Here is a 15,912-nt window from a genome sequence, read left to right on the forward strand (position 1 = left end):
CTATCGCAATCGCTCCTCTTTCACCCCAGCTGCCAAACGAACCCTGATTCAGATGACCTTCCTACCCATGCTAGAGTACAGAGACATAATTTATAGATCGGCAGGTAAGAGTGCTCTCGAGTGGCTAGATGTTCTTTACCATTCGGCTTTCAGATTTGCCACCAATGCTCCTTATAGGACACATCACTGCACTCTGTACTCCTCTGTAAACTGGTCATCTCTGTATACCTGTCGCAAGACCCACTGGTTGATGCTTATTTATAAAAACCCTCTTAGGCCTCACTCCCCCCTATCTGAGATATCTACTGCAGCCCTCATTCTCCACATACAACACCCGTTCTGCCAGTCACATTCTGTTAAAGGTCCCCAAAGCACACACATCACTGGGTCGCTCCTCTTTTCAGTTCGCTGCAGCTAGCGACTGGAACGAGCTGCAACAAACACTCAAACTGGACAGTTTTATCTCAATCTCTTCATTCAAAGACTCAATCATGGACACTTATTACTGACAGTTGTGGCTGCTTCACGTGATGTATTGTTGTTTCTACCTAATTGCCCTTTGTGCTGTTGTCCGTGCCCAATAATGTTTGTACCATGTTTTGTGCTGGTACCATGTTGTGTTGCTACCATGCTGTGTTCTCACATGTTTCTGCCTTGCTATGTTGTTGTCTTAGGTCTCTCTTTATGTAGTGTGTGTTGTCTCTATTGTTGTGATGTGTGTTTTGTCCTATATTTATATTGTATTTATTTTTAATCCCAGGCCCCGCAGACGGCCTTTTGTACTTAAATGACTTGCAGAGTTAAATAAAATAAATAAATAAACAGTATAACATTATTACAGTAGAACAGTAGAACAGTATTATAGTAGTACAGTAGAACAGTATTTTAGTAGTGCAGTAGAACATTAGTACAGTAGAACAGTAGAACATTTGAGCAGTATTATAGTAGGACTGTAGAACAGTACTATATTAGTACAGTAGACCAGTATTATTGTAGTGCAGTAGTACAGTACTACAGTAGTACAGTAGAACAGTAGTATAGTGGTACAGTAGAACAGTATTATAGTGGTACAGTAGAACAGTATTATAGTAGAACAGTAGAACAGTATCATAGTAGAACAGTAGTACAGTAGAAGAGTATTATAGTAGTACAGTAGAACTGTAGTACAGTATTATGGTAGAACAGTATTATAGTAGAACAGTAGAACATTATTACAGTAGTGCAGTGGAACAGTGGAACAGTATTATAGTAGAACAGTAGAACAGTATTATAGTAGAACAGTATCATAGTAGAACAGTAGTACAGTAGAAGAGTATTATAGTAGTACAGTAGAACAGTAGAACAGTATTATAGTAGAACAGTAGAACATTATTACAGTAGAACAGTAGAACATTAGAGCAGTATTATAGTAGTACAGTAGACCGGTATTATTGTAATACAGTAGTACAGTAGAACAGTAGTATAGTAGTACAGTATTATAATAGAACAGTAGAACAGTAGAGAAGTATTATCGTAGTACAGTAGTATAGTAGTACAGTCGAACAGTATTATAGTAGTACATTTGAACAGTAGAACAGTATTATAGTAGTATAGTAGTACAGTAGTATAGTAGTACAGTAGAACAGTATTATAGTTGTACATTTGAACAGTAGAACAGTATTACAGTAGTACAGTAGAACAGTATTATAATGGTACAGTAGAACAGTAGTACAGTATTAAGGTAGAACAGTATTATAGTAGTACATTAGAACATTATTACAGTAGTTCAGTAGAACATTATCATAGTAGAATAGTAGTACAGTAGAATAGTATTATAGTAGTACAGTAGAACAGTAGTACAGTATTATGGTAGAACAGTATTATAGTAGTACATTAGAACAATAGAACAGTATTATAGTAGAACAGTAGAACATTATTACAGTAGTGCAGTGGAACAGTGGAACAGTATTATAGTAGAACAGTAGAACAGTATTATAGTAGAACAGTAGAACAGTATCATAGTAGAACAGTAGTACAGTAGAAGAGTATTATAGTAGTACAGTAGAACAGTAGAACAGTATTATAGTAGAACAGTAGAACATTATTACAGTAGAACAGTAGAACATTAGAGCAGTATTATAGTAGTACAGTAGACCGGTATTATTGTAATACAGTAGTACAGTAGAACAGTAGTATAGTAGTACAGTATTATAATAGAACAATAGAACAGTAGAGAAGTATTATCGTAGTACAGTAGTATAGTAGTACAGTCGAACAGTATTATAGTAGTACATTTGAACAGTAGAACAGTATTATAGTAGTATAGTAGTACAGTAGTATAGTAGTACAGTAGAACAGTATTATAGTAGTACATTTGAACAGTAGAACAGTATTACAGTAGTACAGTAGAACAGTATTATAATGGTACAGTAGAACAGTAGTACAGTATTAAGGTAGAACAGTATTATAGTAGTACATTAGAACAATAGAACAGTTATAGTAGTACAGTAGAACATTATTACAGTAGTTCAGTAGAACATTATCATAGTAGAATAGTAGTACAGTAGAATAGTATTATAGTAGTACAGTAGAACAGTAGTACAGTATTATGGTAGAACAGTATTATAGTAGTACATTAGAACAATAGAACAGTATTATAGTATTATAGAACAGTAGAACATTATTACAGCAGTGCAGTGGAACAGTAGAACATTGGAAGAGTATTATAGTAGTACAGTAGAACAGTATTATAGTAGAACAGTAGAACAGTAGAATAGTATTATAGTAGTACAGTAGAACAGTAGAACTGTAGTACAGTAGTACAATAGTATAGTAGCACAGTGTTATAGCAGAACAGTGTTATGGTAGAACAGTAGTACAGTAGAACAGTATTATGGTAGAACAGTAGAACAGTATTATAGTAGTACAGTAGAACAGTATTATAGTAGAACAGTAGTACAGTAGAACAGTAGTACAGTAGTATAGTAGCACAGTGTTATAGCAGAACAGTGTTATGGTAGAACAGTAGTACAGTAGAACAGTACTACAGTATAACAATATTATGGTAGAACAGTAGAACAGTATTATAGTAGTACCGTATAACAGTATTATAGTAGTACAGTAGAACAGTAGTACATTAAAACAGTAGAATATTACTTCAGTTGTACAGTAGTATAGTAGTACAGTTTTATAGTAGAACATTAGTACAGTAGTGCAGTATTATAATAAAACAATGTTATAATAGAACAATATTACAGTAGTACTGTAGATCAGTAGAACAGTATTGCAGTGGTACAGTAGAATAGTATTATGGTAGTACAGTAGAACAGTATTATAGTAGTACATTTGAACAGTAGAACAGTATTATAGTAGAACAGTAGAACATTATTACAGTAGTACAGTAGAACATTGAACAGTAGTACAGTAATACAGTATCGTAGTAGAACAGTTGTACAGTATTATGGTAGAACAGTACTACAGTAGTACAGTATTATAGTAGGACAGTAGAACAGTATTATAGTAGAAGAGTAGAACAGTATTATAGTAAGACAGTAGTACAGTTATGGTATGGCAGTAGAACAGTATTATAGTAGAACAGTAGAACAGTATTTTATTAGAAGAGTAGAACATTATTACAGTAGTTCAGTAGAACATTAGAACAGTATTATAGTTGTACAGTAGTACAGTGGAAAAGTACCGCAGTAGTACAGTATTATTTTAGAACAGTTATTATTATGGTAGAACAGTATTATAGTAGAACAGTATTACAGTATTATAGCAGTACAGTGGAACAGTAGAACAGTATTATAGTAGTACATTATAACAATATTATAATAGAACAGTAGAACATTATTATAGTAGTACAGTTGAGCAGTACTATATTAGTACAGTAGAACAGTAGAACAGTTTTGTAGTAGTACAGTAGAACAGGATCATAGTTGAACAGTAGTACAGTAGAACAGTAGTGCAGTAGAACAGTATTTTAGTAGTACAGTAGAACAGTAGAACATTAGAACATTAGTACAGTATAACCGTGGAACAGTAGTACCGTGGAACAGTATTATAGTAGAACAGTAGAACAGTATTACAGTAGTATAGCATTACAGTGGAACAGTAGAACAGTACTATATTAGTACAGTAGAACAGTAGAACAGTTTTGTAGTAGTACAGTAGACCAGGATCATAGTTGAACAGTAGTACAGTAGAACAGTATTATAGTAGTGCAGTAGTATAGTAGTACAGTAGTATAATAGAACAGTAGTACAGTATAGCAGTATTATAGTAGAACAGTAGAACATTATTATAGTAGTACAGTAGAACAGTATTATAGTAGTACAGTAGAACAGTAGTGCAGTAGAACAGTATTTTAGTAGTGCAGTAGTACAGTAGAACTGTAGTACAGTAGAACAGTAGAACATTAGAACATTAGTACAGTATAACCGTGGAACAGTAGTAGCGTGGAACAGTATTATAGTATAATAGTTGTACAGTAGAACAGTATCATAGTAGAACAGTATCATAGTAGAACAGTATTACAGTAGTACAGTATTATAGTAGAACAGTATTACAGTAGTATAGCAGTACAGTGGAACAGTAGAACAGTATTATAGTAGTACATTGGAACAGTTGAGCAGTACTATATTAGTACAGTAAAACAGTATTTTAGTAGTACAGTAGAACAGGATCATAGTTGAACAGTAGTACAGTAGAACAGTATTATAGTAGTACAGTAGTATAGTAGTACAGTAGTATAATAGAATAGTAGTACAGTAGAACAGTATTATAGTAGATAAGTATTATAGTAATACAGTAGTACAATATTACAGTAGACAAGTATTATGGTAGTACAGTAGAACAATAGTACAGTAGTACAGTATTTTAGTAGTACAATAGAACAGTAGAACATTAGTACAGTATAACAGTGGAACAGTATTATAGTATTATAGTTGTACAGTAGAACAGTATCATAGTAGAACAGTAGTACAGTACTACAGTAGTGCAGTATTATTGTAGAACAGTATTACAGTAGTACAATATTATAGTAGTACAGTATTATAGTAGAACAGTATTACAGTAGTATAGCAGTACAGTGGAGTAGTAGAACAGTATTATAGTAGTACATTGGAACAGTAGAACTGTAGTACAGTAGAACATTAGAACATTAGTACAGAATAACAGTAGTACAGTGGAACAGTATTATACTATTATAGTTGTACAGTAGAACAGTATCACAGTAGAACAGTACTACAGTAGTACAGTATTATTGTAGAACAGTATTACAGTAGTACAGTATTATAGTAGTACATTAGAACAGTTGAATCGTAGTACATTAGAACAGTTTTACAGTAGAACCGTATCATAGTAGAACAGTATTATAGTTGTACAGTAGTACAATATTACAGTAGAAAGTATTATGGTAGGACAGTAGAACAGTAGTACAATATTATAGTAGTACAGTAAAACAGTATTTTATTAGAAGAGTAGAACATTTCAGTAGAACATTAGAACAGTATTATAGTTGTACAGTAGTACAGTAATACAGTATTATTGTAGAACAGTATCACAGTAGAACATTATTATGGTAGAACCGTATTACAGTAGAACAGTATTACAGTAGTACAGTAGAACAGTATTATAGTAGTACATTAGAACAGTTGAGCAGTGCTATATTAGAACATTATTACAGTAGTACGGTAGACCAGTATTATAGTAGTACATTAGAACAGTTGAGTAGTAGTATATTAGTACAGTAGAACAGTATTATAGTAGTACAGTAGTATAGTCGTACAGTAGAACAGTTTAACAGTATTATAGTAGAACAGTAGAAAAGTATTATTGTACTATAGTAGTACAGTATTATAGTAGTACAGTGGAACAGTATTTTAGTAATGCAGTAGTAGAGTAGAACTGTTGTACAGTAGAACATTATAACATTAGTACAGTATAACAGTGGAACAGTAGTACAGTGGAACAGTATTATTGTAGTACAGTGGAACAGTGGAACAGTATTACAGTAGTACAGTAGAACATTAGCGCAGTATTATAGTAATGCAGTAGAACAGTATTATAGTAGTACAGTAGAACAGTAGAAAATTAGTACAGTAGAACAGTAGAACATTAGTACAGTAGAACAGTTTTATAGTAGTACTGTGGTACAGTAGATTAGTAGAACAGTATTATAGTACAGTAGAACAGTAGAACATTAGTAAAATAGAAAAGTATTATAGTAGTACAGTAGAACAGTATTATAGTACTACTGTGGTACAGTAGAACAGTATTTTAGTAGTACAGTAGAACAGTATTATAGTAGTACTGTGGTACAGTAGAACAGTATTATTGTAGTACAGTAGAACAGTAGAACATTAGAACAGTATTGCAGTAGTACAGTAGAACAGTGTTATAGTAGTACTGTGGTACAGTAGAATGGTAGAACAGTATTATAGTAGTACAGTAGAACAGTAGAACATTAGAACAGTATTATAGTAGTACAGTAGAACAGTGTTATAGTAGTACTGTGGTAGAGTAGAATGGTAGAACAGTATTTTAGTAGTACAGTAGAACAGTATTATAGTAGTACACTAGAACAGTATTATTGTAGTACTGTGATACAGTAGAACAGTAGAAAAGTAGCCACTAAAATAGATCAGGCTCGTGATGTGGTATTACACTGCACTTAAACAAGACTGTAGTACTCGGCCGGTGTCCTTGAGTAGAATTCTTTAGATCTAGCTGCTACATTGATATGTTACTCATGAAAAAGGATACTGTTAAAGAGGGACACTGGAGGACGACACCTTTGAAGCTGTGAAGCACTGCTGCTTTGTGTTAGGGTTTTGCATACTCACTCCCTCACTCCCTCATTCCTAACTCCTCACTCCCTCACTCGTCACGAATAGGATGACCTGTGTGTTTTACCAGCCAAACAACATGGGAAAAGGAATGAAAAGTACAAATGAGGTGTATCCATCCTCCTTCCTGTATCTAAAGGGCAGGGAAACAGATAGTGTACCTTTCCGTCTGGCGATGCTAATCAATGATTATTTGCTGTTGAGACAGAACAGTGCGGCGCGGTGTAGGATGGTAATGTAATGTGATGCCTGGTCCGTGGAGACTAGAGGGAGCGCGGAGTGATTAAGCTGTGAGATCGCTTCTATGGGTTGGATAGACTTGATGAGGAAACCATCGATAGAAACACAATAACACAGTTGAGATTCTTTGCCGCAGCATTTTCCACTCTGCCAGAGCAAAACTCACTCAGAGAACCGCTAGGTTTTATTAACAAGCCGAGGTACTGTACCAAGGACGTTTTTGTATAAATTCTGTGAGCAGGAGGAAGCCAGGGGAGGATGTGTAATTTGGATACTAGCCTGGCCTCATCTTGGACTTTGTGAGGCGACATACTCTATTGAATGCTTTAGAATGTAGCTCTGTCTTAATGATGAATAGTTGAGCAGCCACTGGACAGATTCTAGATGTTTTCTGTTCTGATCCAAGCTATCCTATTCAGCGCCTTCAGAAAATATTCACACCCCTTTACTTTTTCCACATTTTGTTGTGTTACAGCCTGAATTTAAAATGGATTACATTGAGATTTTGTGTCACTAATCTACACACAATACCCCATAATGTCAAAGTAGAATTTTGTTTGTTGAACATTTTAGAAATGAATAAACATTTTAATGCTGAAATGTCTTGAGTCAATAAGTATTCAACCCCTTTGTTATGGCAAGCCTAAATAAGTTCAGGAGTAAAAATGTGCTTAACAAATCGCATAAGTTGCTTGGACTCATTCTGTGTTCAATAAAAACACATTGTTTGAAAGACTACACCATCTCTGTATCCCACACATACAATTATCTGTAAGGTCACTCAATCGAGTAGTGAATTTGAAGCATAGACTCAACCACAAAGACCAGGGAGGTTTTTCAATGCCTCGCAAATAAGGGCACCGATTGGTAGATGTGTAAAATTAAAAAAGCAGACCATGACTATCCCTTTGAGCATGGAGAAGTTATTAATTATACTTTGGAAGGTGTATTAATACACCCACTCACTACAAAGATACAGGTTTCCTTCCTAACTCAGTTGCTGGAGAGGAGGAAAACTGCTCAGGGATTTCACCTACAATCCAATGGTGATTTTAAAACAGTTGGTTGTGATATGAGAAAACTTAGGATGGATCAACAACATTGTGGTTACTCCACAATACTCACCTAAATGACAGAGTGAAAAGAAGGAAGGCTGTACAGAATACAAATATTCCAAAACATTCATCCTGTTTGCAACAAGGCACTTAAGTAATAGTGCCAAAAATGAACTTTATGTCCTGAATACAAAGTGTAATGTTTGGGGCAAATCCAACACAACACATCACTGAGTACAACTCTTCATACACTGCTCAAAAAAATAAAGGGAACACTAAAATAACACATCCTAGATCTGAATGAATGAAATAATCTTATTAAATACTTTTTTCTTTACATAGTTGAATGTGCTGACAACAAAATCACACAAAAATAATCAATGGAAATCCAATTTATCAACCCATGGAGGTCTAGATTTGGAGTCACACTCCAAATTAAAGTGGAAAACCACACTACAGGCTGATCCAACTTTGATGTAATGTCCTTAAAACAAGTCAAAATTAGGCTCAGTAGTGTGTGTGTGGCCTCCACGTGCCTGTATGACCTCCCTACAATGCCTGGGCATGCTCCTGATGAGGTGGCTGATGATCTCCTGAGGGATCTCCTCCCAGACCTGGACAAAAGCATCCGCCAACTCCTGGACAGTCTGTGGTGCAATGTGGCGTTGGTGGATGGAGCGAGACATGATGTCCCAGATGTGCTCAATTGGATTCAGGTCTGGGGAACGGGCGGGCCAGTCCATAGCATCAATGCCTTCCTCTTGCAGGAACTGCTGACACACTCCAGCCACATGAGTTCTAGCATTGTCTTGCATTAGGAGGAACCCAGGGACAACCGCACCAGCATATGGTCTCACAAGGGGTCTGAGGATCTCATCTCGGTACCTAATGGCAGTCAGGCTACCTCTGGCGAGCACATGGAGGGCTGTGCGGCCCCCCAAAGAAATGCCACCCCACACCATGACTGACCCACCGCCAAACCGGTCATGCTGGAGGATGTTGCAGGCAGCAGAACGTTCTCCACGGCGTCTCCAGACTCTGTCACGTCTGTCACATGTGCTCAGTGTGAACCTGCTTTCATCTGTGAAGAGCACAGGGCGCCAGTGGCGAATTTGCCAATCTTGGTGTTCTCTGGCAAATGCCAAACGTCCTGCACGGTGTTGGGCTGTAAGCACAACCCCCACCTGTGGACGTCGGGCCCTCATACCACCCTCATAGAGTCTGTTTCTGACCGTTTGAGCAGACACATGCACATTAGTCGCCTGCTGGAGGTCATTTTGCAGGGCTCTGGCAGTGCTCCTCCTGCTCCTCCTTGCACAAAGGCGGAGGTTGCGGTCCTGCAGCTGGGTTGTTGCCCTCCTACGGCCTCCTCCACGTCTCCTGATGTACTGGCCTGTCTCCTGGTAGCGCCTCCATGCTCTGGACACTACGCTGACAGACACAGCAAACCTTCTTGCCACAGCTCGCATTGATGTGCCATCCTGGATGAGCTGCACTATCTGAGCCACTTGTGTGGGTTGTATACTCCGTCTCATGCTACCACTAGAGTGAAAGCACCGCCAGCATTCAAAAGTGACCAAAACATCAGCCAGGAAGCATAGGAACTGAGAAGTGGTCTGTGGTCACCACCTGCAGAACCACTCCTTTATTGGCGGTGTCTTGCTAATTGCCTATAATTTCCACCTGATGTCTATTTCATTTGCACAACAGCATGTGAAATTTATTGTCAATCAGTGTTGCTTCCTAAGTGGACAGTTTGATTTCACAGAAGTGTGATTGACTTGGAGTTACATTGTGTTGTTTAAGTGTTCCCTTTATTTTTTTGAGCAGTGTATTTTCAAGCATGGTGGTGGCTGCATCATGTTATGGGTATGCTTGTCATCGGCAAGGACTAGGGAGCTTATTAGGATAAAAATAAACGGAATACAGCAATAAGCACAAGCAAAATCCTAGAGGAAAACCTGGTTCAGTCTGCTTTCCAACAGACACTGGGAGACGAATTCACCTTTCAGCAGGACAATAACATAAAACACAAGGCCAAATCTACACTGGCAAGACCAAATCTACACTGAAATTGCTTACCAAGATGACGTTGAATGTTCCTGAGTGGCCTAGTTACAGTTTTGACTTTAATCTGCCTGAAAATGGCTCTCTAGCAATGATCAACAATTAACTTGACAGAGCTTGAAACATGTTTTTTAAATAATAATGGGCAAATATTGTACAATCCAGGTGTGCAAAGCTCTTGGAGACGTATCACCTCCAAATGTGTTTCTGCAAAGTATTGACTCAGGGGTGTTAATAATTACATACATTAGATATTTCTGTATGACATTTTGGTTTAGTGCTCTGCCTAAGTGCTAATGGGAGACTCTCTAGGCCAGGCTGACAGTTGTAAAGGCCGCCGAAAGATGAGCAGGGGAAAATGGTTTGCCATGTCCAGCAGCAGTGACAGTGATGGTGCTAGCTACTTCACTAATTCACAAAAATGTTGAAATCAATCAAACACTCTGAAGATACAGCATGTTAATGGAGGGTATCTGTCTACAAACTCCTGCCTACACAGACATGCTTCTCATTCTGAGCATCTAACTGTGAGGAGTATCTTTCTTATTGTAGTAGTTCTCATTCTGACAACTGGAAGCATCTAACTGTGAGGAGTATCTTTATTATTATTATTATTGTAGCATAGTAGCAGCAGCAGTAGTAGTAGCAGCAGCAGTAGTAGGAGCAGCAGCAGTAGTAGGAGCGGTATGAGCAGTAGCAGTAGCAGTAGTACTAGTAGCAGTAGTAGTAGCAGCAGTATGAGTAGTAGTAGTAGTAGTAGCAATAGTAGTAGCAGTAGTAGTAGTAGTAGTAGTAGTAGTAATGGTAGCATGGCCTATCTCAAGGCCATCAGACTATAAAATAGCGGCTACCACCGGTTACTCAACCCTGCACCTTAGAGGCTGCTGCCCTATGTTCAGAGACCTGGAACACTATTCAGCGGTTACTCAACCCTGCACCTTAGAGGCTGCTGCCCTATGTTCAGAGACCTGGAACACTATTCAGCGGTTACTCAACTCTGCACCTTAGAGGCTGCTGCCCTATGTTCAGAGACCTGGAACACTATTCAGCGGTTACTCAACCCTGCAAGTTAGAGGCTGCTGCCCTATGTTCAGAGACCTGGAACACTATTCAGCGGATACTCAACCCTGCACCTTAGAGGCTGCTGCCCTATGTTCAGAGACCTGGAACACTATTCAGCGGTTACTCAACCCTGCACCTTAGAGGCTGCTCCCCTATGTTCAGAGACCTGGAACACTATTCACTTTAATAATGTTTACATTCTGTTCTACTCATTTCAAATGTATATACTGTATTCTACTGTATTTTAATCAACGCCACTCTGACATGGCTCGTCCCAATATTTATATATTTCTTAATTCCATTATTTTACGTTTAGATTTGTGTGTATTGTTGTGAATTGTTAGATACTACGACTACTGCTAGGAACACAAGCATTTCGCTACATTCAAAATAAATTTGATTTGATTTTAGCAGTAGTAGCAGTATTAGCAGTAGTAGCAGTAGCAGTTGTATCAGTGTTAGTAATAGTAGTAATATCAATGATAATAATAGTAGCAATAGTAGCAGCAGTAGCAGTAGTAGCAGCAGTATTAGTAGTTTGTAGTACCAGTAGTAGCAATAGTAGTAGTAGCAGCAGTAGTAGTAGTAGTAGTAGTAGCAGCAGTAGTAGTAGTAGGATTAGTATTAGTAGCATTAGCAGTAGTAGTAGTAGCAATAGAAAGTAGTAATAGTAGCAGTAGTATCAGTATTAGTAGCATTATCAGTAGTAGTAGTAGTAGCAATAGAAAGTAGTAACAGTATTTGGAGTAGTAGCATTAGTAGTAGTAGCAATAGGAGTAGTAGTAGCAGTAATAGCAGTAGTAGTCGTAGTGTTTAGTAGTAGTAGTAGCAGTCGTTTGTAGTAATAGCAGTAGCAGTAGCTTTTAGTAGTAGTTGTAGTAGCAGTAGTAGTAGCAGTAGTAGCAGGAGTAGCAGTAGTTTGAAGTAGTAGTAGTATAAGTTGTATCGGTATTAGTAGCATTAGCAGTAGTAGTAGTTGGGGTAGCTGTAGTAGTAGTAGTAGCAGTAGTAGTACTTGCAGTAGTAGTGGTAGTAGCAGTGGCAGTAGTTTTTAGTAGCAGTAGTAGAAGCTGTGTCAGTATTAGTAGCATTAGTAGCAGTAGCAGTAGTTTGTAGTAATAGTTGCAGTAGTAGTGGTAGTAGCAGTAGTTTGTAGTAGCAGTAGTAGTACTTGCAGTAGTAGTGGTAGTAGCAGTGGCAGTAGTTTTTAGTAGCAGTAGTAGAAGCTGTGTCAGTATTAGTAGCATTAGTAGCAGTAGCAGTAGTTTGTAGTAATAGTTGCAGTAGTAGTGGTAGTAGCAGTAGCAGTAGTTTGTAGTAGCAGTAGTATAAGTTGTATCGGTATTAGTAGCATTAGCAGTAGTAGTAGTTGGGGTAGCAGTAGTAGTAGTAGTAGTAGCAGCAGCAGTAGTAGTAGTAGTACTTGCAGTAGTAGTGGTAGTAGCAGTGGCAGTAGTTTTTAGTAGCAGTAGTAGAAGCTGTGTCAGTATTAGTAGCATTAGTAGCAGTAGCAGTAATTTGTAGTAATAGTTGCAGTAGTAGTGGTAGTAGCAGTAGCAGTAGTTTGTAGTAGCAGTAGTATAAATTGTATCGGTATTAGTAGCATTAGCAGTAGTAGTAGTTGGGGTAGCAGCAGTAGTAGTAGTTGTAGTAGTAGTAATACGTGCAGTAGTAGTGGTAGTAGCAGTGGCAGTAGTTTTTAGTAGCAGTAGTAGAAGCTGTGTCAGTATTAGTAGCATTAGTAGCAGTAGCAGTAGTAATAGTTGCAGTAGTAGTGGTAGTAGCAGTAGCAGTAGTTTTTAGTAGCAGTAGTAGAAGTTGTGTCAGTATTAGTAGCAGTAGTAGTCGTTGTAGTAGCAGCAGTAGTAGTTGTAGTTTGTAGTAGTACTTGCAGTAGTAGTGGTAGTAGCAGTGGCAGTAGTTTTTAGTATCAGTAGTAGAAGCTGTGTCAGTATTATTAGCATTAGTAGCAGTAGTTTGTAGTAATAGTTGGAGTAGAAGTGGTAGTAGCATTAGTTATAGCAGTAGTAGAAGTAGCAGTAGTAGTAGCAGTAGTAGCAGTAATATCAGTGTTAGTAGCATTATTAGTAGTAGCAATAATAGTAGCAGTAGTAGTAGTAGCAGTAGCAATAGTAGCAGTAGTAGGAGTAGTATCAGTATTAGTAGCATTAGCAGTGGTAGTAGTAGCAATAGTAGTAGTAGCAGTAGTCGTTATTAGTAGTTGTAGCAGTAGTTTGTAGCAGTAGCAGTGGTTTGTAGCAGTAGCAGTAGTTATTAGTAGTAGCAGTAGATTGTAGTAGCAGTAGTTTGTAGTAGCAGTAGTTTGTAGTTGTATTAGTAGCAGTAGTTTGTAGTTGTAGCAGCAGTAATAGTAGTAATAGAGCAGTAGTAGCAGCAGTAGCAGAAATAGCAGTAGTTTGTAGTAGTAGTTGCAGTAGTAGTAGTAGTAGTATTAGCAGTAGTAGTAGCAGCAGTAGCAGAAATAGCAGTAGTTTGTAGTAGTCGTTGCAGTAGTAGTAGCAGTAGCAGTAGTAGGTTTTTACAGTCAAAAGAGCTATTGATTCAGACACTATCTCACCAATGACATGGTTGTGTTTCTCTCTTTCTTCTCCAGGATATGAATGACTACTCTCCAGTGTTCAGCCAGGTGGTGTACAGGGGCATGGTAGCTCCCAACGCAGTCAAGGGGACTGTGGTCGCCACGGTACAGGCAGAGGACCTAGACCCTCCTGTGAGTAGACAACAATGTGACAGCTCTGCGCTCTGTGCTTGACTGTAACTTTACAACATGGCTGCCAGGTTTCTGCTCCCATGGCGATGCCGGTGAGACAGTGATTGACTCGGCTCTGTCCAAGCCAGCGATTTAGAGGAGAAAAGGTTACTGTGCTTGTTCATTGTAGTTGTGTTTGCATGATGTGTTTCTATTTAATAAGCATGGTCCACAGAGGATTGTGTCCCATTGTTGGAATGCTTATTGATTTAGATACACTACATGCCCAAAAGTATGTGGACACCCCTTCAAATTAGTGGATTTAGCTATTTCAGCCACACCTGTTGCTGACAGGTTTATAAAATCTAGCACACAGCCATGGAATCTCTATAGACAAACATTGGCAGTAGAATGGCCCGTACTGAAGAGCTCAGTTACTTTCAACGTGGCACTGTCATAGGATGCTACCTTTCGAAAAAGTCGGTCGTCAAATTTCTGCCCTGCTAGAGTTGCCCCGGTCAACTATAAGTTCTGTTATTGTGAAGTGGAAATGTCTAGGAGCAACAACGGCTCAGCCGCGAAGTGGTAGGCCACACAAGCTCACAGAATGGGACCGTCGAGTGCTGAATCACACAGCGCGTAAAAATCGTCGGTTGCAACACTTACTACCGAGTTCCAAACTGCCTCTGGAAGCAACGTCAGCACAAGAACTGTTCGTCTGGAGCTTCATGAAATGGGTTTCCATGGCTGAGCAGCCGCACACAAGCCTAAGATAACCATGCGCAATCCCATGTGTCAGCTGGAGTGGTGTAAAGCTCGCCACCATTGGACTCTGGAGAAGTGTAAACATATTCTCTGGACTGCTGAATCACGCTTCACCATCTGGCAGTCCAACAGACAAATCTGGGTTGGCAGATGCCAGAAGAACGCTACCTGGCTGAATGCATAGAACCAACTGTAAAGTTTGGTGAAAGAGGATCAGGCTAGGCCCCTTAGTTCCTGTGAATGGAAATCTTAACGCTACAGCATACAATGACATTCTAGACAATTCTGCACTTCCAACTTTGTGGCAACAGTTTGGGGAAGGCCTTTTCCTGTTTCAGTATGACAATGCCCCCATGCACAAAGCAAGGTCCATACAGAAATGGTTTTTCGAGATCGGTGTGGAAGAACTTGACTGGCCTGCACAGAGCCCTGACCTCAACCTCATCGAACACCTTCCCAGAAGAGTGGAGGCTGTTATAGCAGCAAAGGGGGGACCGACTCCATATTAATGCCCATGATTTTGGAATGAGATGTTCAACGAGCAGGTGTCCACATACTTCTGGCCAGGTAGTGTACGTCGGTCGGAGTTGGAGTTGTTGCAGTGTGTTTTGGTTATGTTATGCTATTATTTCTGTGGTAGGCAAAGTCTCATCATTTTGGGCTTTCATTTATTGATAATGTTTTGTGTTGGTGGATTTGTTCATTCATACATGAGTTATAGATGGTTATTCATGACAGAGGTTGATATCACTACATGTTCTTATATCTTATAGCCATGGGTGGACCTGCAGGCAGAAAGCAATCTGCCTTCTGCATGTCATATAGGAGCATATTGCACATGCTTACTGTGTTGTGGGATTTCATTGGCCTGTGGCCTGAAAAAATAATAGCAGTGTTACCAAGCCGACGTCTCAAGGCGTGGAGAATTATCCGTGCCTCGGCATCAAGCTCCTGAATATACAATGGTATTAAACGCTTGATTTCACAAATTCACCCGTCACATTGGTAGATGACTTATGATCTCTCAGAACAAATAACGCACAGAGCAAATGTTATTCATGAATGATAACAGTCAATTGATATGCAGTGGAAATAGTCTAAGGCATTTCTCAAACACATAGATAATATTCCATATGTAGCTAGTGCATAGTGGTACAGTAGGACAGAGCTTACTGTATAGAGACAG

At 38.6% G+C, this 15,912-nt stretch overlaps 1 protein-coding gene across 2 annotated transcripts in view; it reads left to right on the top strand.

The window, feature by feature from the left end:
* Window positions 1-15,912, top strand: part of LOC106578947 (protocadherin-15) — a 332,275-nt gene that overhangs the window by 230,694 nt on the left and 85,669 nt on the right. For both annotated transcript variants that reach the window (XM_014158252.2, XM_045702411.1), the window contains exon 22: window positions 13,866-13,982. In XM_014158252.2, the coding sequence (XP_014013727.1) occupies window positions 13,866-13,982 (117 nt within the window). The remainder of the gene's footprint in view (window positions 1-13,865; window positions 13,983-15,912) is intronic.

Source organism: Salmo salar, chromosome ssa19 (assembly GCF_905237065.1).
Source record: "Salmo salar chromosome ssa19, Ssal_v3.1, whole genome shotgun sequence".
NCBI lineage: Eukaryota > Metazoa > Chordata > Actinopteri > Salmoniformes > Salmonidae > Salmo > Salmo salar.